The sequence below is a fragment of the Ixodes scapularis genome, unplaced genomic scaffold, assembly GCF_016920785.2.
Source record: "Ixodes scapularis isolate PalLabHiFi unplaced genomic scaffold, ASM1692078v2 PGA_scaffold12__126_contigs__length_90152505, whole genome shotgun sequence".
Taxonomy (NCBI): domain Eukaryota; kingdom Metazoa; phylum Arthropoda; class Arachnida; order Ixodida; family Ixodidae; genus Ixodes; species Ixodes scapularis.
In genome coordinates, this window is record NW_024609838.1 from 8,541,281 (window position 1) to 8,566,869 (window position 25,589).

Below are 25,589 nucleotides of genomic sequence, written 5' to 3' on the forward strand. Positions count from 1 at the left end.
AGATGGCTCAAGATACAACCTTATTCAGAAAGTCAACGCGTATTATGTATCCACATAATGTGTGCTATTCTTTTTTTTTTTTTAATTTTTGTTTTTTGGGTTATGATTTTGTTGATTTCTTCAGTGCCTCGAGCGATCCATCCGCATCCAGGCTGTGTCCGCATCTTCCCGCATCTCACAGCAGCATCGCCGCATCTTCCGAAGGCGTCCAGTAGCCACGGTTTTAGCCACGGGGGCCGCGGCAAAATGGCTACGCAGCTCGGTATCGGCAAGAGCGTCGCAGTTCTCGCCGTCGTCGTGGGCTGCTTCAGCGTACTCTGGCCGAAGATTTTCTTCCCCATGTTGCAGGCAGTCTTCTACGGAACGTCCCCCGACACAGACACCTTTGCAGGTATACGTCCTGAATTCGTCGCGTGCTGCTTCTCCGCAGAGCACCTTAAAAATCCCCATGCCTTTTATATTTATTTATTTATTTATTTATTCATTTAGCGGAAGCACTGAGAGCTGCTTCGAGAGATCGGAACACGAATCCTCGCATCCGAGAAGACATGGGACAGGCTCGCCCGAGTGACACTGCCAGGGAAAACAGAAGAGGCCGGGTGAGTGTCTGAAAAAGAAAAAAAGAAAAGAAAAACAACTGTCTACAATAAAAAAAACGGGACGAAAAAAAAAAAAAAAAAAAGAAGAAAACAGCGACTGGATTAAGCTGCAATTTTTCACGAATGTGGATTTACCGTCTCTCAAACTGTTACGATACAACTTAATAAAAAAAAAGAAAAACATATATATATATTTTTTGCATATATGATTGATCTTGCAGCTAGTGTTGATTTCCGAAAGCAATCAACACTGCAATCATATGATTGTCTCAAATTTTCATAGAAATTTAAAGGCTACTTGTACCTGACGACCCCTGAAGGTAGGGCGAGGGTAAGACGGGCTGGGGAGGAGGAAGCAGACGAAACGCTAAAGAGAGGGGGAGACCTCCTTCTCTCTTCGGCGTTCCGTCTGCTTCCTCCTCCCAGGCCCGTCTTACCCACGCTTTACCTTCTCGAGTTGCAACGGACTATAGCAGGTCAATAAAAGTTGCACACAAAACAAAATATAATCAGTGAAATTCCAGTGGCCACGTTTTCCGCTAACGGCAAATTCAATCTAGCTCAAAGGGTTGGATAAACAATGTTAACAGCAGGCACTCTTTGCAGCCGTTTCCCCCAGTGGCCATGCGGACGCCACCGAGACCGATGGCCAAGACGGGGGGTGCCATGAACCTCGTGATGCCACTCTATACCATCGGCATCGTGGTTTTCTTCGTCTATACCATCCTCCAGGCAAGCCATGCATGTTCACAAGACGAGCAATTCCTCGCTTACGTATACATTATGTTTATGCAGTATGCAGACATTGGAAGAAGGCAGGAAAACTTGGCTCAGCAAACGACACAAAATAAATAGACCCTTTGCAAAGGTTTAAAAAGGCTGCACGTAGAGCCCTGTGAATTATGGGAACATCCTGTAGGGTCCTTCTTGCCCCCCATCGAACATCTGACACTGTAGAGAGTAAGTGAAAGGTAGCACAGTTGCTTCCTTACCTTTGCCTGCTCGCCAATGCTTCCTCCATCGCCTTCAAGGTCACCCCGGTCGTCTGCTACAGCCTGTTCTATACAGCCACTTCCCAGCATCCTTTTTTGTACCAGTACGATTTGAAAAAATATATCACCGACCTGCTCATAGATGACACGGTAATGTGAAACTGGGACGGTACTGTCCCCACAACATTGGACTAGTAGAAAAGTGCCACGTCTCATTTGCAGTTTTCACCATGCGGACTATTTTCGTGTTTCGCCTCCAATGTCTCTGTGCCCTTGTGTTGTATGCTTTCATCCGAGTCACTTCTGTTTTCAGTTGACGATTGGAGACTGTTTTTTTTTTCTCCCAGCTGGCTTGTAAAAAGTCTCCGGCAGAATCCAGGACACAGACCCGTGTGCTTCCGATGGACTGCCCGTGCGAAGAAACCATCCGACAGAAACTCGCAGCTCGGCAGTTGCTACGAGACTACGGGGGTCGTCAAGGTACAATTTGTTGGGCCGTACAGCTTGGAACCCTCGTAGCTTTTTAAAACACCTAACACTGTCAGATCTGTTCCTTTCCTGCCTTAGCTGTCTCCCTTTCAGAAAAATTATAAAGCACTTTTGCTCGCGTAGACAGGGCTTTGATTTGGATTGCACCAACAGACACTTTACAATACTATGTGCATGGTTCTAGAAGCTTGGCCGAGCAGAAACAAACTTCCCTTCGTGTATTACATTCACGTGGTGCCCTGGCTAACTAATCTTACATGGAACATAACCTAATTTATGGAGAAATTCCAGACTCGAAATTGCCATTACGACTGGGTGTAATGTGAACCTTATATGGAAGGCACCCATGGTGCGCTGCACTGTCTAGAAGCACGATGGCATTACTTTGCCGAAAGGTCAATAAACGGAGACATCCTCGTGGCTGAGTGTCAAACTTTGGCAATATATGAAGCAAATATTTAAAGCTGTGCTAGGGTAACCGTGATCAAAATAAATAGTGCCGGTCCCATATCTTCGCGTCCTTAACTGTCCTTGGTTCAATTTACGTTTAATGTGGAGCAAAAGCCTCTGCTCCAAACGCTCGAGCATGCAAGTGTAACGCCGGTACGCATTGGGGTCGTCGATCCCGTCGTGCGCATGTTGAAGGCCTCGTGTAATATTCAGCCTGCACAGATCAGATCGTGCCTGCCTGGCGGAGACACGTGCCGCAAGATTTTGAGGGATACAAACTTTTCATGTCACAAACGTGCATGCGACAAATCTGACGTGTCGACGCTTCCTTTTCGCACCCTACCCACGTCAGGCAAGGTCCCGGGCAGCCCAGCGGCGGATGCGTCGTCCTTCCTGCGGCGCGGACAACGGGACCAACGTAAGTGGGAATGAGAGGACGGCGCGCGATACGCTCGGCCGCCTGCGTTGCCGCGGGCTACCCCCGCCTCTCCCCAGGCGACCTCGAGATGGAGGAGCTGAGGCGGCGCCTGGCGAATGCCGAGGCCTTGGTCCAAGAGCTCCTGCTCGGCAGGGAGGACCCCGCAGAGGTACCTGTGGCGCGCTCTCTCTCTCCCGCAGTGGGGCGCTCCATCGGCATTTTGGTCAAGGAGCTCACCCTGCAGAGCCAGCGGCAGGCCGGGCTGGAACGGCGGCAGGAGCGGTGCTGCGGGGCGGGCTCTCCCGCGCGTCGTGCCACGGGCGTGAGTTCGCCGTTTCGTTCTATCTCTGGAAGCTTCTGGAGCGTCTGCTGTCGGTGTTTCGATACTTTAAAGAATGCGTTCCTAGAAGCCTAGAGTCCCTCCCTCCTTTGAGCACGGTGGAAGAAGCGACGGGTGCCCGAACAGCGCCGCCCCACCACGGATCGGGAGTGTCGGAGGTCTGCTCCCATTTCTGAAAAACGCCGCAAGATGGCGCAGCACGACGGGAGCTGGAGGAACTGTCCCTATTCACCCCCGTGTTCGAGGACATGAGGTGCGCGAGGCCAGAGCGAAATTTCGGCCCACTTTCTCGCCTTGTCACAACACCTCTCTGTTAATTCCACTGTGCCGCAGAGTTCCCTCAAGGGTTCCTGGAGTTCCCAAATTTGTTTGGTCATTCCTGTCCTTGAGGAAAGCGTCGATGGATAACTGGCATAAAATACCGAGCAAGCGCCCGGACGAAAGTCTGTGTTGGACTTCATTTTGTGACGGGCTCTTATAACAGGCTTAGACCCAAGATGAAAGGGAGTCTAACTCAGTGGGCATGCGACATGTCCTCCTTTTTTCCGCACTTTCCCCTCCCACTCGTAACTTGACGGCAGGAGCTCGTCTACTGGCTTTTCGCTAAGGTGTCTACGTTAGTCCCTTTCCAAAACCCAATCGAGCAACATTGATGCTCGTCATTCCTTGGGCATGCAGTGCGCGATTGGATCCGAGTCCTCGCCATACGCCGACTGGGCACTCGTTTTCGATACGAGCAGAGTTCACGCCAAACACGGACGCAGCCCTTGTGTCAAATGTATTTTTAAGGTATGTGCTCGGACAGCGATGTACTCGGATAATCGACGCAGCAGCTAATAGATGGCGCACACTTCTGAAACTGGTCTATCAGCGAATATGAGACTATCCCCTGGAACGTCTCCCGTCGTCGGGAATGAAAAACAGAAGGGGGGCGGGGGTGTGTTGGTCCCGGAGAAAGCGAAGTATTTGTACGACGATTTGAGTCTTCCTTCTAGGTTGCCGAACGCGCGGATCAGTGTTTGCGGCAGCGGAAGGTCCGCGGCGATCCGCGACCCACGTGTTCCTGCGGAGCGCCGCTCAAGGGAACAACCGTGGAGGATCTGGAGTCGGACTGCGACGACGGCGGCTGGGGCCGGGACTCTGAAGACTACGACACGGAACCTGCCCTTGGCTCGAACGAGGAGGAGACTTGTACGCGAGCCTCTTGTTGAGTCCGCTCGACGAAACCTTTTGAGAGTGGATTACGGCATCTAGTCAGCGGCCACTGTGGCAATCTTGCGGTTGATGGGTGGGTTACCGTATCCAATGTACGAGTCACTTTTTTTTTTTTTCATTATTAAGTACAACTCATATATTAACTTTATAAAAAGCGGCCGTTTATAGGTGGGAGCGACTTATACAATGGTACGACTTATAGACCAGATAATACGGTATCTGGCGTCAAAGCATTGGATGTACTGTTGGAATTGCTAACTCGTCACACAGTAGGTGTAACGAAGCGTGCAACGTTACGTTGCCGCATTCGCGGCCGAAAAAGCGCAATCCTTCAGCGAGAGCTCACGAGACTATTAGAAACACATTTTTCTTCGAGTATGTCTTGTACAATGTGATAGGGTGTGTCGAGATGAGACAGTTTGTAGCCGCACGTTTTGTTTACACCAATGAATTGTAATAATGTGTGCCCATGTATTTACCGAACGACAGTTTTGGAGTTCTTTTTGCTAGCTCAAAACAGGACTTTGATGAGGCTGTGGGGGCTGCCATAATCACCGACCGGATTCGGATAGTTTTGTGGTCGGTCTTAGGGCTCCGAGGCTCCAACCTTCTCAAACTAGGCTTCGAACCCGATGGGGCAGGTCACCAAGATTATGCAAGCGTCTACGGCGTGAAATCTTTCCCACGCCTGCTTTACGATCTCTAGTCGCGGATCTTTGTGCCGCTTTGTTGATCCGAAACAATGCGGCGGTCTTTATGTATTTTGCATGTGAAAGTACATTTTTTACCGGCTGTAGAATGGGACAGTCACTTTGGCTATCCAGTTGTCTACAGTCCCATTCCAAAGTCATTCCAAAAAACTGGTGGCGCAACTGAAGCCGGCATATTTCATCGACCAGAATTTTGTTTCGAGGGGGGGGGGGGGGGGGGGGGGGGGCAGCCCGCCCATGAAAAAATGCTGTATGAGGGGGAGGGGGGTCCCAGCAAAATGGAAGATTTCGGGGGGGGGGGCCTGGGCCCCATGAGCCCCCCCCCCCCCCCCCCCCCCCCCCTCCCCTGGCTACATGCCTGTCACAGACCCAGTTTCGAGTAGCTTCAGCGCGGCTCCGTCTTCATTTGTCGAAAAAATGGGCATGCTTTGGGGCATCACAACCACGGGAGTCACGTGAGCCAGCATTTAGGATACTTATGACCGACGTTTGGGTTTACGAACCTGTCGAGGGTCGTGGCGGAATGCACAATCCTTGAAGGCAACTCTCGTGTGGTTTAAGCTTCTCACTCTGAGAAAGATTGTTGGGACAGCACCCTGGTTATGCTACATTATGGAAACGTCTGGATCAGAACTACGTACACAAATACTGGAGGTACTAAAGACAGAGCTTCAAAAGAGGTACGGAGGTTCTCGATATGCTTAAAGAAACAACACATGTGTGACAAGCATTGCCTGCTGTTCCATGTAACCGTATTCACCCAGCGTAGAAATAAGAGCTGGACGATAAAGAGTTAACAGATCTGTATTGGTAAAATGTTTGGACGTCGGAAAAACCTGTTGCTAGAACGTTGCTTTGACATCGCCTGTACATTGTTGCTCAAACTAAATATGTAGCGTTTTGGATGGACGTTGCGAAAGTTGTTAGATTCACAAAAAATGCGGGAGCGTGGCGCTTTCTGGAGCAAAAAATGGCCACGTTGCCAAATGCCACAAATCCTGCCGTTCTTTTCAGTCTGAATATTCTGTGCAGTGTGGGATACGGTTGAGACATCATTTTGTCAGTTGTTTTGACTGGAATGATGACTGGCGGTGAACTCGCTTCTAGTCAACAAATAAAAGTTTCTTCCCTTTTGGAATGTCTGGTATCAGAACCAATTTTTCCAAAGCTCCAACACACTGCAGCTTCCCTTGGAAAGCGAATGCCTCACAAGAATATTAAAAACAAAATTATTGCATGTGTGTGTTGAACACAAGCTCAAATGAGATATAAAATGTGCTGCAACTCCCAACAGAGCATAACAAGAGCTTAGGCACAAGACATTTTTGGCCCCTTTCAATTGGCATAACCATAGTGGCACTCAAGAAGTTGGCTACTTTGAAAGGGGCTGCATTTGAAGACTTTCACTGCCATCAATTTATACACCAAAAGTGTGAAAAATGCATTTTATGCACCAAGTCAACAAGTGCTTGGCAATTTCAAGGCTCCCTTGTTCATCCATTAGAGGTTTTGTTCCCGTTTGCTCTCCAAAGAAAGCTACGCAAAATTATTGCATGTTCATTAAGTGCGCGCAAGATATGTTCACTACCTACTCTGTTTCAGCAAATAGAAAGCATAACAAAAGACAAAACTAATTGGAAATAGATTACTGTCTTAGAGCATCATAATGCAATGCCATGTCAATAGTGAGACTGTGGCAAGTCTAATGCAGTGCTGTAGTCCATTGCAACTCAAAAAGGTAGGGCCAGGGAGGAGGAAGCAGACGGAACGTTAGAGAAAGGAGGAGGTTTCCCCCTCGCCTCTTCAGCGTTCCATCTGCTTCTTCCTCCCCAGCCTTTCTTTCCCTTGCCCTCCCTTCTTGACAGGTAACTTACTTTAGTCAAAATATAAACATTTCACTTACAACCCGCGAATAGGCACGGAAAAAATGCCATGTAAAGACCTCCGTTTTGAACACTGAACTGTACAAGTCCATCCAAAGGTGATTTCTCCACCATACTTGGTACATAGGTATATAAAAATAACTAGGAGCTCTAGTGCTAACTGCCGACGCTCAAAAAAAGGCGGTAACATTGTAGAACACACCGATTTTCAAACGGTTGAAACTGACCTGCGGAAGAGCTTGTAGCAGCTGAGCTTGCACAGGCTGGGTAGAAGGTTGCAAAGAGTAGCTTTATTTGGGTCGCCCTCCGCGCCAAAAAACTGGAGGCTCGGAACACTATGTACATAGCAGATGTCAGTCCCACTGAGGCAGGCTTTGCTGAACGAACGGATTGAGGCCCTGCAGCCAACACGGCGGCTCCTGTGGTCAGCTGTGCTGCTGCACCACCTGTAGCAGACGACCGTCGCTCGTCAGGAGCAAAAGAGGCGTCTGCTGCGCAGTCCCCGCACCCGACAAGATCTGCACCGCCTGCTGTTCCTCGGTGACCATCGCCGCCGGCCCCGCGAGAAGCTGCTGCTGCTGCTGCTGCTGCTGATGGCCTGGAAGGACCTGATTCAGCAGCTCCTGATTCAGGATTTCCTGATTCAGGATCTCCTGATTCAACATTTCCTGGTTCAGAATCTCCTGATTCAGGATTTCCTGATTCAGAAGCTCTTGGCCCAGTACTTCCGAAGAGAGCAGCTCTTGAGGCAGCCCCATCGTCTGCATCGGCTCCGGCTGCTGCGGCTGCTGCTGCTGCTGCTGCTCTTGCGGGGCTTGCAAAACGAGCTGACTCATTGGCATCTTCTGCTGCGTCTCCTGCGGCATCAGGAACACGAGCTGAGAACCGTTGGAGCCAGACGCCGCGAGCATGGGCTGCCCCGACAGAGTCATGAAGTCAGCGGCCGTCAAGGGAGTCGCGCACTCGGCGGAAGCGGCCTCCGCCTGTTGCTCGGCGGACCGGCACTGCGGAGTCGCGGCGACGATGTTGCGGGATTTGAAGATCTTGCGGTGCGCGATGGGCGCAAGCGGAGGCGGGTCTTTTGCCCTCACGGGCGGCGCACAGGAGCCCCGCTTCCACCAGGGCGGGTTGCGAGACCATTTCGGCGTGTCGCGCCTGTGGTTCTGCATCGAAGCGACTGTCTGTGGAACGGAGGGTTGTGTGACGGGCGTGAACGACTGCGTGTTCGTCGGCATCTCGTCGACGGTCGAGTACTCGACGTGCAGGAGGATCTCCTGACCACTCCCGTCCACGGCGGGCACGAGGACGGCCTTGCTCGTCTGAGTTGTCCTCGATGTCTGCTGGAACCCCGACGATTTCGGTGGAAAGCTGTTTGTGAACGTCGCGGCAGGCTTGGTCCGTTGTTCCGACACATTTCCGTAGAAGAACGTCCGGGGGTTTGGGGGTTGTGGCTCGGGGATGGGGATGGGGCCTTCAGCTTGTGGAATGACGCTTGCAAGCTCCAACAGCGGAACTCGATTCTGAGCCACGGCTGGCGTCGGTTCGCAGTTCCGAACTGCAACTGCAGCTGGTGCGGAAGCGGACGATACGGAGTTGTAAACGGTCTCCTCCCGGGAAAACGGAGTATGCTTCTTAACCGCCGGCCTGACATGTTTGTTAGGGCTGTAAACGGTCGTCCCCCAGTTGCACAAGGTCTGCCTCGAAACCGGTGTCGTCGGTTCAATGGGCGGTCCGGGGCTCGAAGCTGTCGTCGCCGGCTCGGCTAGATGAGTATGCTTCTGGATTATGGCCGTCGAATCTGCCGACGCCACACGGTTCCGTCCCGGCACCACCGGTTTCGGGGGCACCGAGAAATTGACGATGCCCGCAGCCAACAACGTGCGTACGTTCTGATTGCGACAATTGGCTTTCTGGTCGGCGTTGGTCGTTACGACCGACATATGCTGGCTCAATGCCGCGTGCGCCGACTTGCTCGTCAAAGCTTCGCTCGTCACTGGCTTTGCAACCTTCTGCACGGCGACGCCGGTCGTGGCGGACTGCGAGTACGTCCTGAAGGCCGGCTTGGCGGCCTCGAGGCGCACCTTGACCTTGGACATGGCGGGTTCCGGGCTGAACTTCACAACTGGAGCACTCGGTCCGCGGATTACCGTGTAGCTCGCGATGGGACGTTTGGAGCCCGTCCTGAGGAGGTTCGGCACCGCGATCGGTTCGGGGTTTAGCTTGGCCCTCGGGGGCGGCCGTTCCAGGTTTGCGGGCAAGAAGCGCTTGAGGTTCGAAGAGCTGTTTCGTGCTGGAGCGGGCTCTTTCGTGGGCGGCACTTGGGGCACCGCTTCGGCATCCGCGACGCCGTTGGTTAGCGGCAGCGCAATCTTGCGCTTGCGGAGGACGCGCCAGCCGCTGTCTTCCATCGCGTCTTCCTCCAGGTAGTCTTCTTCATTGTCCTTTCCCTCTCCTAGGCCAACGCTCTCGTCCGAAGACGACTCCTCGAAGCCTTCTTCGTCCTTGTAGTGCATTGTCCAGGAATCCAGTGCTTCCTGCAGAAGAAGAGACAATTCACGGGCCAGTACAAACCTGCAGTGCACCTGTAACAGCCCCACATAAATCAATGTTGTAAAACCTCACTCGGTAGATGCAGTACACTGACACCGCCCTGCTCCACAAGATCATTCAGGATTCAAATACGATACGATTCGACGGCTGCGCACACTTGACTCGTTAATATACTATGCAACTTCCGTCTCTTTATTGAACGGTTGGCTCGAAACTGACAGGACATTGGGAGTACAACCTCTTCATAAAGTCAAAGCTCGCAAAAAACAAAAGACTTCACCGACCTACACGAGGGTGAAATTCACAGTGATGTAAAGGGTGGGGTGACGACACACCCACAAGAAGTTCCTCGAGCAAAAGTAAAAACTGGTAGGCTTAGATGTCTCACTCTGAACAAGTTGTTGGGCCTAACCCCCCTCTTTGTTCTCGGTACTCCTTTGCAGGCTCACACCCTGCTGGTCTGCACACACAAACACCCGTTTTGCCTCAGTACTTCCCCTTCCACCGTTTGGCTCTCAAAATAGCTGCCCTCCCCCACATTTTGGAAAGTAAACACCGAGAACGAGCACGAGAAAGCTTGTGCTGTTGTTGGACGCTTTAAATAAATGAATTAATGTCCCACGAGGGGTGTCTCTCCTAAGGGATCATCTTCCAGCAAGCCCCTTGTTCATGCTGTCGCAATTTTCAAAGAGCACCGTTAAGAGCGACCAGCATTGTCGGCATCTACCTTTGCACATATCACGTCTTTTTTGACAATCCTTTTTTGAGTACCGGTATTAAGGAACATAAAAAGCAATGAAAACCGACATGATGGCATGATGCCCATGTGTTCGAACTGTCGGAGACACGATGGGCTTCATTTGCAGCTTGCAAACAAACCGCCCCTATGGCGCTTCCTACCCGACAAAGTTCCACTGGATGGCGCAGATGAGCGTCCTGGTTTGAGAGAGCCGTCGGGGGGACTCACCTCGGCGTCTTCCTCGTTCTGTCCGTCCGGCACGTCGCTGTGCCACTCCTTGTGAAGCTTGATCCGCACCGCCGCCTCCGTCTGCTGGAACTTGTTCTCACTCGGCTCAAGCTCCGCGAGCAACTCCCGCAGACGCTCCACTAACTCCGCCTCATTCTTCTGGTCCGCCTGATCTTCCTGCGCAAGCCACGTCCCAAAACAATCAAACACTCCGCGACGACGGCGTGCAGACCGAGTGTGCAACGCCTCCATGGTGGGCTAGAAGGGCATGTGTGACAAACGCGCAAGCGAGAGCGGTCCCGTGGGTCACCCTCAGCCCCTTAATTGTTGTCTTTAAAATTACAGTTGTTGCCTTCAAGATAAAAATTTTAGCCACAAAAAATGTAGTAAAATTGATAAATATTCGGTGCTGCCATTTGTTGGTAGAGCCGCAAACTAAGCCATGAGAGAGCTTGGTTTGTCCAAAACGGTTGAGTGCGTGAACCAGAGAAAGCAGACGAGCTATACTTGTCCTCGACAGCTTGGGAATGGCTCCACGTTGACGAGCTAGGCTCGTCCAAAACGGTCAAGGGGTTTATAAAGACTGTACGAGTGTTCTGGAAGATCCCAAGAGTTCGCTTGCCTTGTGCTGACTCCTGGTGGTGACTGCGTCGGAGGCCGCCTCGACGTCGCCCTCGCCAAACTGCGCAATAAGGGCGCGCAGGCTGGCGACGCTGTTGACAACCGTTTCGAAAGACGGCATTTCCTTGACGCTTGCGCCGGCGCTTGGAGACGGTGCCGCTTTTGTTTCTGGTCCCTTCTCCGGTTCGGCGTCCGCAGAACCAGACGCCTCGTCTTTCTTCTCCGCTTCTTTTTTCTCGTCTGCGGTTGACGTCGCTTGGGCCTGTTTGGGCGTCGGGTTGTAAACGTGGGGCGGGGAAAAGAAAATTGTGATACTCATAATTGCTTTGTTTTGTAAAATTCAGCGTGCATATGGTGGAGAAGACGATTCCTGTTGCATGCCTTCAAATAGTGAGCAGTTTATGTTGCTTCACTTTTAGAAAATTTCTTTATTCTAGGGATAGAGCTACGTCGTTATGTTTTACGATTGTAGGCATGGCAATTTCCACACAAAGTTAGGTTCGTATCGTTAAATGAAATTGATTTACCTCGATTCTAAGGATAAAGTCGGTGTACACAGATTGAGTATGTTGGCATCACGCACTTCCCCACTTTCCCACGGCTCTTTTCAAGCTTTTTTGCGACGTCCAATTACGCGATATGGTCACATGGTTTACCCACACGCCTCCCGCCCTTGGCATAGCAAAGTACCTTTCCCTTCCCCTTAGCACACTGGTAGAGCATCGGGCTCAAGATTGCGGGTCACGGGTTCCATTCCCATAGGGGGAAGTTGCGAAGTTCGTACTTTCTTCTCAATTAGCTGCTCTCTTCTCTCGTCTCAAAAAAATTCTGGGCCACATATTTTGAGACGGGTTTTTCGAGTGTCGGGGAGCCGTGGCGATGAAATAGTCAGCAGAAAAGAACTCGCCTTGCGCTGCCGTGACGATTTCTTGGAAGAGCTGCGTCGCGTCCGTCCTTTCTTCTTGCCGTGCTGTAGGCATTTGCAAGACAAACAAAAAATGTAGCAATAAAAATATGAATTGTAAAAAAAGTTCCACGAGACTTCAAACTCGGATAAAATAAACAACGAAAATCTCGCCTCACATATAAATAATGTGCAGAAAGCGAAAAAAAAAAAAAAAAGGTGTCTAGAAGTTGCTACTGCTTTCTAAAAATATACTGTAAAGACTCAAGAGTTCCGACTCTTTACTGCTACAAATTGTGCGCCCGCAGGCTGTATGTTTCACAATTGCAACTAATACAAATAAAAGCGCTGCACAAACCAAATTGTTAGAGAGTATAATGGACCTTTTCCAGATACCGACGGCAGCAGGCGGTGGCTGCGCAAACTAAAAATCGAGGAAGTCACCTACCTGCACGACCAATCGATAATGGGAACTACGCTAGCAGTTCCTTCGCTCTCTGAGCTGCAGCACGTGCCCAACGCTACTTTAAAAAGGGGCATCCGTGGTGTCCACCCAAACGTTGTTTTTTTTCCGTCCACTTTATTTTTTTGTGTAACACAATTATATATATGCTGTAATTATGCATTCTTCTCGCTGATCCACAGCCTCCTTCCGAATTTCTCGGAAAAGGTCCATTTTTGTGTGTTTTCTGCAATTTCTCTTTGTGCATTCCATCAGTGGTACAGTGCTTGGGGCTACTCTAATCTGTCCATGGGGCAGCGAAGGTGACAAGCCTGAGCTAGCCCACACTCGTTTGCTTTGAGGCATGCCTATCTAGCGCCAGCGCTCCTTCTGTGAAAGTGCCTTTCTTGTGCCTGTAGGCTTTGCTGGCCAGCAAGCTGAAAGGTGCCGTAACTCCTCTTCACACAAAAATGTGGTGGAAACACCAGTACCGAGATGCCTTCTAGGCACCATAGTGCCTACACTCTGTGTGGGAAAATGTAAACTTGTATGTAAATAATGAGTTTGTCTAAGGACCCTTTTTATGTTTACAAGCAGGAGGCGTCTTTTGCTTCCCAAGAGACCTCCGGGCGCCTCCTTTCGGCAGGACTTCCAAGCCTGTAGATGACGAAATTCTCGGGACAATGAAATTCTACGGAAATCACAAAGTTGGGGATGTAGCGAGGTCCTCTTGGTGCGCTATGGAACATTGTAAGAGCAGATCGGACATCTTATGCAAGTATTAAAGGGGCACTAAAGTGCTTTTTGAGATCCTCGTCGAGATCCCACGTGGATAAGCGGACAGGCCGGCTGCTCATCTTTTGCGGGAACCCATCGCTCGCGAGTGGCTGACCAGCACTGTTTGTCCATATTCAACAAGGTTTGGTAGCGCCATCTGTCATTCTGCACCAACGGTAAGTGTCGGGATCTTCCGTCACTTTTAGGGGCGAAGCTCCTTAGGGTCTAGCCTTGTCCGTCCGGCGTTTGTGCTCACATAAAAAGAAAAAATGTTTTGCAGTTGACAGGATTCAAACCTGTGCGGGGAGACCCCAATGGATTTCTAGTCCATCGCCTTAACCACTCGGCCACGACTGCGGGACGAGTAGGGGGCTCTGAGATGTGGTAGTAACTCAAGAGCTGGGGTTTCTGTCATGGATGAAACGTTCCATGTAGCTGCCCAACGTCTATACACGTGAGGGCACTGCGGTCAAATGCGTATATAATCGCGTTAAACTTTGCATGCATCGACTCAACGTTTATAGATGAGAGGGCGCTACAGTCAAATGCGTATATAACCACGTTCCATACCACACATTCTCTTTCTGACATGGACCGTCGACTTAAGTGGTGGACATGCATTCCCACGGCTTCTAGCGGATCCAAGCTGATCCGCTAGAAGAACCACTGGCTGTGCATTTCACCGACCACAAAGCAGTAACAATGAAGTCAAAACGCAACCCGGAACTCGGCACTACCTATGAGAAATAAAAAAAAAAAAATCAGCACCACCAGCACTACCGATGAACAATAAAATCAGTACCATCAGCTCCACCAGAGCTTCACCCCAATCAATATCATTCACCACATGGAGATGCGGTCATTTTTTTTAATGCGCAAAGCGGCCGCGCATGAATGCTATTCAGGTTTTTTAGGATGCTTAGAGCTCGTAGATGGAGTTACGACCATAAAACGAGGCTCTCAGAAAGCACTTTATAGTGTTCTTTTAAAAACTCGCCAACAAAGCTATCGATAACAACCTGAACGACTGCTCACAAGACATTTCCCAAATGTTAAAGGAAGCAAGGGATTGGTTGTCCTCTCGTTTGACTGGAAGTTTGTGGGGACGCAAAACAGTGCCTCCTCCGGTTCCTTTTAAAAAAAAAAAAGGGTCTACAAACGAAGGAGTCTTCGACCGGGGGCGTCCTCTCACCTTGGCAGACTTCTTGGTCGCGGACGGCACCACCTCCGGCGTCTCCTGGTACTCGAGCCGCCCCTGGCGGTAGATGCGGAGGTCCTGCTCGCACAGGCAGGGGAAGTAGAGGTAGGTTCGCCCCTCCCGGTCCTGCCCCAGCAGCGTCTCGCGCAGGGAGTCCGCCTCCTGCTCCGCCATCCACTCCTGCACCCGCCGGTGCTGGCCCTGCACCACCCGCAGTGCCACCGTTCCCGGTTGGTTAACCCCGGTCGCCAGCTGCCCTTTGGGGCGCAGAGCACCTGACACCCCCCGAGAGACTGCGCGGGCCTATCTAAAAGAAGCCCAGTCTTTTGCCACAATATGTGAATTGATGACTGCGACAGCTGTTAACTAGGCTTTTTCTCCGAAGGTGTTCCCCACTGGTTAGGTGATGTTTCCAGAGAAAGAGTAGTGTAAAGAAAGGCGTAATGCGCAGGTTGTTTTTTGTTTCATTGGCAGAACATACAATGCTTGCAAGCTGTCCAGGTTTCCACAGATAAAATTGAAAGAATAAAACGCGGAGGACAAGCACAGGACAACCACGTGGTTGTCCTGTGCTTGTCCTCCGCATTTTATTCTTTCAATTTTATGTATTCATGTTCAGCCCGCTCGCCTTTACCAGTCCAGGTTTGAAAGCGTAAAATAGAAATATTGAAGGCGAAAAGTTGCCACCTTTCTTCAAGGTCTCGTCCTCCAAATTTAGTTCCAAGGGCCGTTACAAATCTGAATTGGAAGAGCCTGCACTCCAAGTGCCCACAAAGCCAGAGCTGCGGACGCGCAAAGCAACCATTTCGTGCTTATCGCGTACGCGAAGCGTATAATTTCAGAACTACAAATAACTTCAGTAAAGCGAGACACCGTCGGAATATAACAATTATAGTTCGTTGAAGATACAACAAATAGTGACATCTACCACGGAGTGCGCAGTTTTGCATCTAGGCGGCCGCTTTCAAATGCGTAAACGCCACCGCGTGTGTACGGCGACGACCGGCGAAGAGCCAATGTGCTTAGTGACACAAACTTGGCGCATATCGACTCTTTATTTACTCTACCTTGTACGACACAGCCCCATGGTGACCACCGACGTGCGTAGGACGGAAACGATGAAAGGGACTAGAAAAACTTTACTCACAACACAAGTGGTGCTTGTACCGTCCTCTCCCTTCCATGTTCCTGTCTCGTGCTAGAGTATACATGATGTTCAACCAACTACCCCATTAACTGATTTTAATTCAACCGCATGATTGTCACATTTGACGTCGTCGGCCAGAGAAACGGGACGGGCAATCTTTCGCTCGGAATTTTTAAGGAAGTTCCGGAATGTTGTCTAAGGACTCAATGGGCACCAACCAGCTTGTGGTCACAAAGGGCCTTGAAGAGCCAGACCCTGTGGTGAAGAGTCAGGTCGTGGTAGTCCTTGGAATCCAGAGGGTCGGCATCACCTGCAAATGAACCGTGCACTTCAATAAGAAAAAAAAACATTCTCCAAACAGCGTTTTCCTGACGCTTACCCAGCACGGTAAAGAACTGCTCCTCTATTCCGTGTGCCTCGAACACCTGCGAACAGAAACAATCCGCGTTACCACCTTGCGATTTTACTGGCCCGATTAACCTGTTGTCGCCTTGAAAAAAATAAAGGAATTAATTAAATTATTAAATTAAAACGGTAGCAAATGCCGACATAGCCAAACGTGCCTCGTGCGTTGGTAGGTTTAACCCAATAAAAAAGTATCGGCCAGATAATGCCGCTCTAGTCTAACACGCTTTGGATAGGGAAACACTGAACTCCAGCTTTTATATGAGGTTCAAAGCAGAACTCTACAAAAAAGAAGTTTAAAAAAATAACGAAAAACAATACGAATGTAACGTTTATGTGCAGAGAGGGACGTATGTAGACATATAAAAAGGAGGCACTGCGTGTTAAAGGGGGACACACTACCGAGAAAACAATTTCTGCAAAAAAAGTTGATTTTGAAAAATGCTTTATATCAGCCAACATTTAGATAGTATTCCCAGAAAGTTTCAATTGCTTCCACTGCATAATGTAAAGCACTTGAAGAAAGGCACAGGTTCAAGCACCTTGAACGCATTTTTCTCTGTTCCTTTTTTTAGCCCAAATTTCACTTAATAAATATATTGTATTAGTATGAAACTATCGAGACTTAAATTTTGCAGCTTATATACCAAACTTTTATGAAGCCAGTTACTATAAACTTAGATTTTGCATTTCCATGTTCCTTTATTATCAAAAATTGTAATTTGCAAAACTTGGTAAATGTAAAAGAAATATTTTTTCTTAATTTTTTTTTACCTGGAAAATTCTTTTTTTTTGTTTTTTAAATTTTTTTGCACAGCAATTGGCCACAAGTATTTCAGTATGCATTCCACCAGAAAAATATGTGGTTATCAACACCATTTCTCAAAGATAGAATCATTGAGCAGATTGCATGCTTTACTTTTTCAGTGGGGATACAGTCCCTTATTAAAGGGGCCCTGCAATCATATTTAAGCGTCTACCTTTTTTGTGGTTTCAAGGGAGGAAGTGGCCGAGTGGGCTAACGCGTCTCAGCTCAGAGCGTGTAGCGAAAGCTTGCGCTGGGAACCTCCTGGGTTCGATCCCCGTCGTTCCCGCCCGTTTCGATCTGGATGAGTTTCGTACCGGCACGCGTTCGTGTGATCACTACTGCGTGATGCACGTTAAAAATCCCAGGTTAGCGGTTGTACCGCACTGGCTAAATTTCTCATCTACAGCTAAGAGACCGATTACCCGTTGAGGCGCATCTCCATCAAGGATGTATAAACATAAAGAGCAAGCCAATTTTTTTTGTGGTTTCCACGTCTCTTGGGGTTCGGGCAAGCCAGCGGGCACGGAGAGAGTAACTAAATATCAGTGCGTCATATTTTAACCGGACGACGCGGAAACCTCCTCCACCGACGAGGGCGACCCGCGGTACCGAAAGCACGCAAAATGTGATGACTTTGGTCCTGGGCTTGCCACTGGTCAAAGCCGCTAAAAGCTTTTTTTTTTTTTTGTCGAGATACAAAATATAAGTGTCGCAAACCGTTTCAATTATTTACAAAAGTAGTTTTTGTTCACTATTTTAGATCAGAAAAGAAACAAATGCAGTTTAGAAAGTACGGAAACAAGAAATGACCCGTCGACATACCCGCCACCAAGCGGCGGAAAAAACAGCGCATACTAGAGAGAACTAGTGGGATGAGGCTACGACGAACGAAGAGCATAGAAAGGTCCCGGACGTACGCGGCGGCGCTGCGGTCATATATTGGCTTGAGAATTCGACCGGTTCCGAGCGTTTCGAAGGCCTTCGGCGCGGGCCCTGCTGGCGATTTGGCCACTTGTCGGTGCGTCGTCAGCGCAAAGTGGCTCCCGTTCTGAACTAATCTTTACCCTGTGTTTGCTGTCGTTTGTGGCCAATGAAGTGTTATGCCGAATTAGTGTTTAGTCGCACAGCAAATGCAATGCGAGCTGCCCTGGCCGTCTGCTTCATACAGCCTATCCAACACGTGCTTCAGTGGCGCCCTCTCGAGCCGTCGACACGGAGTGCGGCAGCCATTAGCGCCTGATGAGCTCACTACTCTTCCTCTAGTTCACGGCCACTCAAGCCAGGACCTACGACGTCAAAAGGTGGTTATTTTTTGCTTGTTTTTGTAATTCTAATTTGCCTATAACTTTTAATATAAAGCAAAATTTGAGAAAAGAAAAGTTTGATTAAGTTACTACGTTCAGTACGCTCAGGTTCAGTGCAAATTAAAAACCAGTCAAAAAGTCATTGCAGGGCCCCTTTAGACTGGTTCACACGGCTGAAACTTTGCATGCCCTCCTTCTATATGGCTACAAAAAACACCTGCACATATCACATCGATTGAGTGAGCGGTTCAAAGGTTCACATGCACAGGTAGTGTACCCCCTTACCCAAAAGAAAGGAACACCTAAACACAGAAATCGGCAACAGAGACACGAATAATGAAGATATCAGCAAGAGACATGAACAACACAGGCATGAGCAACAAAAACACGAGAAAGGAAAGGAAGGAATCTGCTTCAAGAAGGTTGCCCCAAACCTAAGACAAGAAAGAAGAGGCGGTGACTCACCTTGAGGCCGTTGCGCTGACTGCCATGGTAGGTACGGTACCAAACCTGCAACCGGTTGCGTAGCCGCTCCGCCCAGACCCGGTACGGCATCGGGGGTTGCACCAGCACCCTGAAAGGTGCAAAGAGGAGGAACACTCCACTGTCTTACGCACTCTTCTGACACTGGAGTAACTGTCCCTTTCTGACCGTTCACACCGTGGCACAGCACCCTAGCCCCAATACTCCGAAACGCCACGCAAACGTGGTGCGCTGTTTCTGTACTCCCCCTCATCGAAAGCACCTAGCGGGCCTCGCAGCGATAAAAAATACAAATGTCCAGTAACGGTATAAGCCACAAGCCAAACCAATATGAAAAAAAAAAAAAGGCTTATTTATTTATTATTTTTCAAATACTGTGACTTCGATGAGGTCATCGCAGAAGTGGAAAGAAACATACATACATATTCAAAAAGGCAAACAATTAAATATGTATAGAGTAGTTTGTGCCAGACAACAGAAGCTTCAAACGTGTCTGCAATCCTGGGCCAGTTGCAAACCCTACAACGTCTCGTCTGAACGGTGCAACGAACACACAGATTTTGGCCACGAACACTACAAACTCGGTTTTTTGCTGTCCCAAGAAACCTTCCATGGCAGTGAAAGATTTCGAGCACAATCCTTCGCGATTGGTTTGACGAGGCTCGACGGCAATAAAAGGTTGCCCGCAACGCACAATTGGCACTTGCACCGGCGGCTCTTGCTGCCTCTCACTCTGCACACGTCACCTCGGGAGAAGTTCTGTGCACAGTTCATACGCTGGACCAAGTAGTCCTAGCAGGATCCAAAAGAAAGGACAATGCCTTTTGCATTTCAAACATGCGTGTTTGGATAAAGCAACGAACAAGCGACCTTGAATGCACGCGCAATCAGCACCTTTGCTCACCACGTAAAGGGGGAATTCCACTAGGAGCCAAACGTTTCATACTCTGCTTCCAGGGGGGAAAGGTGCGATGTGACATTACACTTCAGGAACAAAGAGTCAACGAAGCCATGTTGATTTAACCTGAGACTGGGGTAGAGAAGATACATCAAAACATAGCAGGGACAGAAAATAGACAGGACGACGTCTCAAACTCAGCTGAGTTTGAGACGTCGTCCTGTCTATTTTCTGTCCCTTCTACGCTTTGATGTTTCTTCTCTACCCCAGTCTCAGGTTAATTCAACATGGTTAATATTCACCAGATCGCCTGTACCCTTACGATTTTTTCCATGGTCAACGAAGGTTTGTCTTCGCATTAAAAAATAAAGTGAAGAAGAGAGGGCTTACTTTGGTCGGTGTTGGGGCGCCACCAGGAGGCAGGTCATGAAGACTGCGAGCAGGCTGCTCTTCTGGGGCATGAGAAACATGCGCTCCAGCTCGCACATGGGGGCCTGGGGCAGCTGCAGGGGCTCCTGGGTCACCCGCAGGAACTGACACACCTGCGGCACCTGGAACGCGACGGCGCAGCACGCCGATTGGCGATCCACCGAGCCGTCCCTTTAGGCACTTGTACGGATTAGCCGTCCCTTTGGGTGGCTAAACGGACACCCGTGTCGACTGGCCGTCCAGCCAGTTACACCTTTAGGAAGCTTTAAAGATGGTTCACACAATGGGCAAACTGAACCCAAAAGCTTACATTTCAATACCTACAGACTGGCGATGGGGCTGAGCAGACTACTCCAGTGGAAAAGGGGGTGAAAGAGGCAGAAAGGAAAATGTGGGCGGGAAGAATGCAGGAAAAATCAGTGCTAACAATGCACAGGCTATAAAAGTAGGACATAAGAAAAGAAAAAGTGTTTGACATTTCACTAGGAAGTTCTTTACCGTTTGAGGCGAGAACGGGACTTTTGAGGACGAGGACGTATAGGGCTAAATTTCAGGAAACGAGACACATTATCTGCATTCGATTTACCTACACCATTGCACCGGTGCAAAAAAATGTAGGACAATGAACTTCCGGTATGCGTATTGAGATATGACCACAAGTAGACTGCCCTACGCTTTTCTGCACCGGTGCAGGAGGTGTCGGTAAATCAAATGCAGCTATTATCTGCCACCTGCCATAATGAGAGGGAGACACTAGAGCATTTGGTTTTAAAGTGCACGGGGCTTCACCCTGCCCTGCCTGAAAGGGTAACGGATTTGGCCAGGGCCCTGGGTTTTACTGGCGACGATGGAAGGACGGCAGAGAAAAGGATTGCAGTCACTAAGAGGCAATTAGAAGATTGGTGGAAATTATCCTGGGAAAATAGAACGATGCACAACTAACTAGAACAGAAGGAAAATTGGGACTCCCTCCATACGTGGCCCTGGCCCAAAGTCTCAACTCTGTCTCCCAGAGGGCCCAGCACTAAGTTGACACTGCATAGGCTTGACGAGAGGAAAACTGGTGACTCCCTTGCTGGGGAAAGGAGGCAGGGACTGATGCTTTTAGTCATTTTGCTCGACTTCCAAAGGGCCATCTTGGCACCCGGTGATAGTTAGAAAAATGCAGAGGGAAAGCTAATTGGTCTAGAAGGGCAAGGGGATGAATCCTACTTTTGGTTTCTGGGCCAGGAAGCGCGAGCTACCACCCGTAACAAAGGGTACAGCCATTAGCATTCAATCATCCATCCATTCATGTTGTAATACGGAGGCAATACAACTTGTTCTCGGCAAGTCGCAAGTTTGATGATGTGCAGTGAATGTTGGAAAAGTTTATGACAGCAAAACATAAAAAATTGTTGAATAGTTCATTATTTAGACTGCCTGCTCGTCTCGCAAGTTATATGACATGCAACGTCACCCCGCTGGGGAGCATGAGAAAATGTTTATGTCGGTTTCGGCCTCACCTTCATCTGCTGTTTTCTTAATGGCGATTTTGAATTTACATATCATGAACAATGAGTGTGGGGAGAGTAAAGCCTGGGAATTCTAACCATGCATATATTCGGTAGCTCAAAAACCACCAAAGCTCCTCTTTAAGCTTACGGGGCGGGCCAAGCCACGGGCACGAGATGGTGGGTTTGAAAAAAACCATCGCTGAACAAAAGCTCGTGCTAGCAAGCGCGTGTCGCACTCGCCGCCCCGCCACCTTAAGGGTTTCTCGGAGCCCAATAATTTTGCGAATGCTCCGTGGGACGCTCCAAAGTTGGTTGCGAGAGTAAACGGAGGGCGCCACCGACCTCCCAGAAGGAGGAGAGCTGGGCGAGTCCCTCGGCGAAGGTGGCGTTGTCCCAGTCGGCGGCCGCCTGCTGCGCCACCTCCTTCTCCACCTTGCGCTCCTCGCGCTGCTTCAGGCGCTCCTCCCGGGCACGGGCCGCCTTCTCCGCCTTCACCAGCTGCAGCAGGGCCGAGCTCTCCCCCGACGGGAGCAGGTTCGACAGGCGGGCACGGCGCCCCGCTGAAACACGTCGCAACATCTGTCTCGCTACGCCCTTTCCATGTCTCTTTGACGCCTCGGAGGGCTGCATAAAAGCAGCTTTTCTTCTTTGGTACTCCTACTGCTCACGATCGAAACTAAGCAATCTTTCCATGTAATTTAAAACCAAAAGGTCGAGCAGACCCGTGTGGATCCGCAGCGCAATCGTAGCGACACCTTATCGAACACCAACCCCAACCGCCTATGTTTGCTTGGAGAGTGGCACACTCATTTATTTAGTTGACACAGTGGCGTTTTCTTACGCTACGAAGCTTACGTCGAGGTCCAACCGCGAGTCACCGGCTCGTATCCACGCCCCAAGCTACTCGTTCAACCGGCTGCAACCCTTCGTACAAGCACAAATGTGCCGGTAAGCTACGGTCGTATCTCACATGGGCATACGTAATCTTTGTAATGTAAGCAAACGGAGCTGTGAGAACCACTCTTATTGGACACGACATTATGCGACTCACGTGACACCCCGACATGTCATTAGACGTTCCATCAAACATAATAAAGGTGAAAAACCACTAATATGCCCTACTTTGCAGGTGAGAGTGAAGGTGGGGGAAGGCAAATACAAAAATACAAGAGCACCACTTACCCCTCCCCCTCCTCACTCGGCATAGCTCTGGGCAAGAATGGAGATTATGAAAATTCCTTTTGTGGCGTCACGCTCCGGGAAGGAGGGCCTTTGGCGGTACGTTGAAAATGGTTTTCTGCAGCCTCCACGCACCAAATTGAAAAATAATTTCGATATTCGAAATCCTGGAGGTCAAATGAAGACAATTTAAGTGTGTTTCCTTAACTACAACACTGTTTTTGCTTCCCTTTTAATGGCATTTTAGCGGCATGCATGCTATCGGCGCACATGCACGTTCGAGACACTATGATGGCCGGGAGGCTCACATTGTTCAATAACTGAGAACCCATCTCTGTCATCCCTTCTCAGTGAATAACTGTGCTCCGAACATTTATTTAGATCGCAATTTTTCATTCGGTTCAACAGTTCATACTATGCGAGTATGTGATTGGTCGAGAGGAAGGGAGGCGGCGCCTTACCACGCTGGGCACACACGTCCCGGTTGTCGAGAGTCGTTGCCTCCAGGGTTGTCTTCTCCCTCAGCTCTCTGCGTGCAGATCAAAGCAACGTAGCATAAAGCCAATGCCAGGTGAACTCGGGCCAAACAACCCAATCGCAGCTACCCTTCAGCCATGGCCCACTGTCTTTCTGCTCCATTCTATGGGGCAACTAGCTACGCTGCTACACCCGATTCGTGTGGAGCATAAAGCGGTTACCTTGCAGAACGTGTTAGCAGTGACTGACAAAGATGATAGAGGTGAAAGACGCGCATTTTTAGTTATTAGAAGAAAGTATTTAAAATCACGCCTGCAAAGATAAGCGACATCGAAGAAAGTTGAACTTTTAAAGCACTAAAGACCCGAGCGATGAGAACAGGCATCATACAACTGTTACCATAGCAACCATAGAGGATATTGCGACAGCGTAGCATGACGGGAAGCCACGCCACAGTGTTCGCGATGGTTGCCATGGTCACCGTCGCGCGATGGCCGTTTACATTGCTCGTGCCTTCGAAGGTGACATTGCGGTGGAAGCTACGAGCTCGCCGAAGCAGTCAACCGCCAATCTTGCGTCAAACGATCACGCCAAATACACACACTCACATCCAAAGAGTGGTGGGGGTTAGGCGATAAAAGACGACTGACAGATTGGTCCGGTCAGCACGTGGCTTTCCCCACCCTGTCAGTTCATCAATGAGCGGAGTTTAGTGCCACACTGCACGCAACGGCGACATGGCTGCCAGAGGGAGGGAAGGAGGAATGGGTAGATGTGTTTGGACCTACAAGAATACCACCTGGGAACTTACTCCAGCTAAACGCAAAAGAGGGAAAAATTCTCTCGACAGCTACAGTTTCCAGCAGACCGGACCAACGGGGACAACACGGAAAATTAAAAAAAAAAAGTGCTGGAACCTAAATTAGCGACGTAAGAAGCGATGCAGCAAAACCACCGTCGTCGTGCTTTTGAAACCCTCCCAGTTCTTTTTCTCCAAACCCAGGAGAGAAACTGCTTGTATGACACGCCACTACGTTGTCGTCCCGTTACTTTCTGTGAAGGCAGCCTGCAAGGGTTTGGTGTCCCTTCGCTCTAGCCTAACTTAACCCCCAGACCAAGTGTTCGGCCAGACACACTGCAAGGGGTCAGAACAAAGCCAGCAAACTCGGACAACGTCCACCAGAGCGGACGTGAAGCAGCACTCACCGCGGCAAGAGCGCCAGTTTCTGTTCCAGCACCGTCTCCAACTTCTGCGCCTTCTTGGAGAAGCAGTGAGACGGCCCGAAGAACCGGTAACAGTTCTCCAGGATGAGTCTGAGGTCCCTCACCACCTCGGTGATACTAGCGTACTCGTCGGCGTCCAGGGATGCTCTGACCCGCGACAGGCACATGGGTCGACGCACCACCTTGGCGTAGGCCGGTCTCTGTTCGGCTTCCATCGGCTCGAGGAACGGAGCACTGTACTTTCGACACACTGGCGAACCCATCCACTCAACGAGGCGATGCGCGGCCGACAGTTCCGGTGACAGCGACGGCAGCTCGGGCTGCGGAGCGGGCCGACGCGCCGCTCGACGTTCCTGCGCCTCGAGGATCATGCTGGGCGGCATGGGCATCGTATAGCTGTGTTCGCCCGCGCAGTGATCCGCTGACAGCACGTCGATCACGTCGTCTTCGCCGTCGGAATCGCTCCCGTACGGGGTATCCCCGCTGGCGGGCAGCAGCGGCGGATAGACCGCCTCAAACGCGTTCATTCTTGTCAGCGCGGCCGCGTCCGCGGTGCAACTAGGCTCCGACGACTCGCTCACGAGAAAGAGACGGGGACGGCGGGTCTTGCGTCGTCGGTGGCCGGCGAAAGCCGGCTGAGTAGGGACTCTGGCGCGCTGGGCACCGAACCCGCATGCTCGCTTCGCTCGTGGCTTGCGGGGCTCCGTCGACGCATCGGGGGGCTGCCTGTCGTCGGCAAGTCGAGCGACGATGACGCGACACGGCTCCAAGAGGCGAAGGGTGGCTCGTTCGCTCGAACGGCGGACTCGTTGTCAAGAGCGCGAACCACCGACGGGAATCAATGGTTCGGGCACTTACGGCTGGGCTAGTCCTGCCTCGGCAAGGCTTCGCGTTTTTCTCGACTAGGGATCTAGCAGCGGCACACAAAAGGAGCCACTCAGCGTGGCCAGTGGCTCCCGTCGACTCCTATGGACGTTTCTTTGGACCCCAAGACGAGCCCCCGTGAAACGTTTTCTTGCATCCGAGATTGCTTACTACACATAGTGGTTGAGTACAAAATAATATAATATCGATTGTTTTTTCTTGTTTTTTTGTGCCGCTGCGCTAACTTATGCCTCAAGATTCCGGAACCGGAACAACCACCATTCCTTGGGCGGCAAACACGGCAAACTGAAAAAAACGCA

The 25,589-nt window shown here is 50.2% G+C and overlaps 2 protein-coding genes across 5 annotated transcripts; one reads left to right on the forward strand and one right to left on the reverse strand.

Moving 5' to 3' along the window:
* The first annotated feature begins 87 nt into the window (after positions 1–87).
* Positions 88–5,413, forward strand: LOC8034269 (resistance to inhibitors of cholinesterase protein 3). Of its 4 annotated transcripts, none has more exons than XM_040219213.2 (8): positions 88–391; positions 490–599; positions 1,206–1,331; positions 1,939–2,071; positions 2,883–2,948; positions 3,026–3,117; positions 3,193–3,270; positions 3,356–5,413. In XM_040219213.2, exons 1-8 carry the CDS (start codon positions 103–105, stop codon positions 3,767–3,769), a joined length of 1,308 nt encoding a protein of 435 aa, XP_040075147.1. In that variant the 5' UTR covers positions 88–102; the 3' UTR covers positions 3,770–5,413. The 4 variants fall into 4 exon arrangements, with proteins under 4 accessions (XP_040075147.1, XP_029828688.2, XP_040075146.1 ...); XM_029972828.3 differs by having other exon boundaries at positions 4,284–4,611; XM_040219212.2 differs by having other exon boundaries at positions 3,026–3,270.
* A 1,953-nt stretch (positions 5,414–7,366) lies between these two features.
* On the reverse strand, positions 7,367–25,534 carry LOC8034270. Its single transcript, XM_029974885.3, has 12 exons — positions 24,388–25,534; positions 23,166–23,233; positions 21,868–22,085; positions 19,991–20,151; positions 18,685–18,793; positions 16,082–16,127; positions 15,921–16,012; positions 14,550–14,756; positions 12,142–12,204; positions 11,236–11,496; positions 10,614–10,790; positions 7,367–9,630 (listed from the first exon to the last, which is right to left on the reverse strand). Exons 1-12 carry the CDS (start codon positions 24,930–24,932, stop codon positions 7,522–7,524), a joined length of 4,056 nt encoding a protein of 1,351 aa, XP_029830745.2. The 5' UTR covers positions 24,933–25,534; the 3' UTR covers positions 7,367–7,521.
* Positions 25,535–25,589: the final 55 nt, after the last annotated feature.

Coding starts and splice junctions, on each gene's coding strand:
- LOC8034269 (XM_040219212.2), top strand. CDS start 103: ATGATTTTGTTGATTTCTTCAGTGCCTCGAGCGATCCATCCGCATCCA. Junction 2,949..3,025: donor GCGCGGACAACGGGACCAAC/GTAAGTGGGAAT, acceptor GCCTCTCCCCAG/GCGACCTCGAGATGGAGGAG. Junction 3,271..3,355: donor CCGCGCGTCGTGCCACGGGC/GTGAGTTCGCCG, acceptor ATGCGTTCCTAG/AAGCCTAGAGTCCCTCCCTC.
- LOC8034270 (XM_029974885.3), bottom strand. CDS start 24,932: ATGAACGCGTTTGAGGCGGTCTATCCGCCGCTGCTGCCCGCCAGCGGG. Junction 12,205..14,549: donor CGACCAAGAAGTCTGCCAAG/GTGAGAGGACGC, acceptor AAATGCCTACAG/CACGGCAAGAAGAAAGGACG. Junction 11,497..12,141: donor AATCGTCACGGCAGCGCAAG/GCGAGTTCTTTT, acceptor ACGCCCAAACAG/GCCCAAGCGACGTCAACCGC.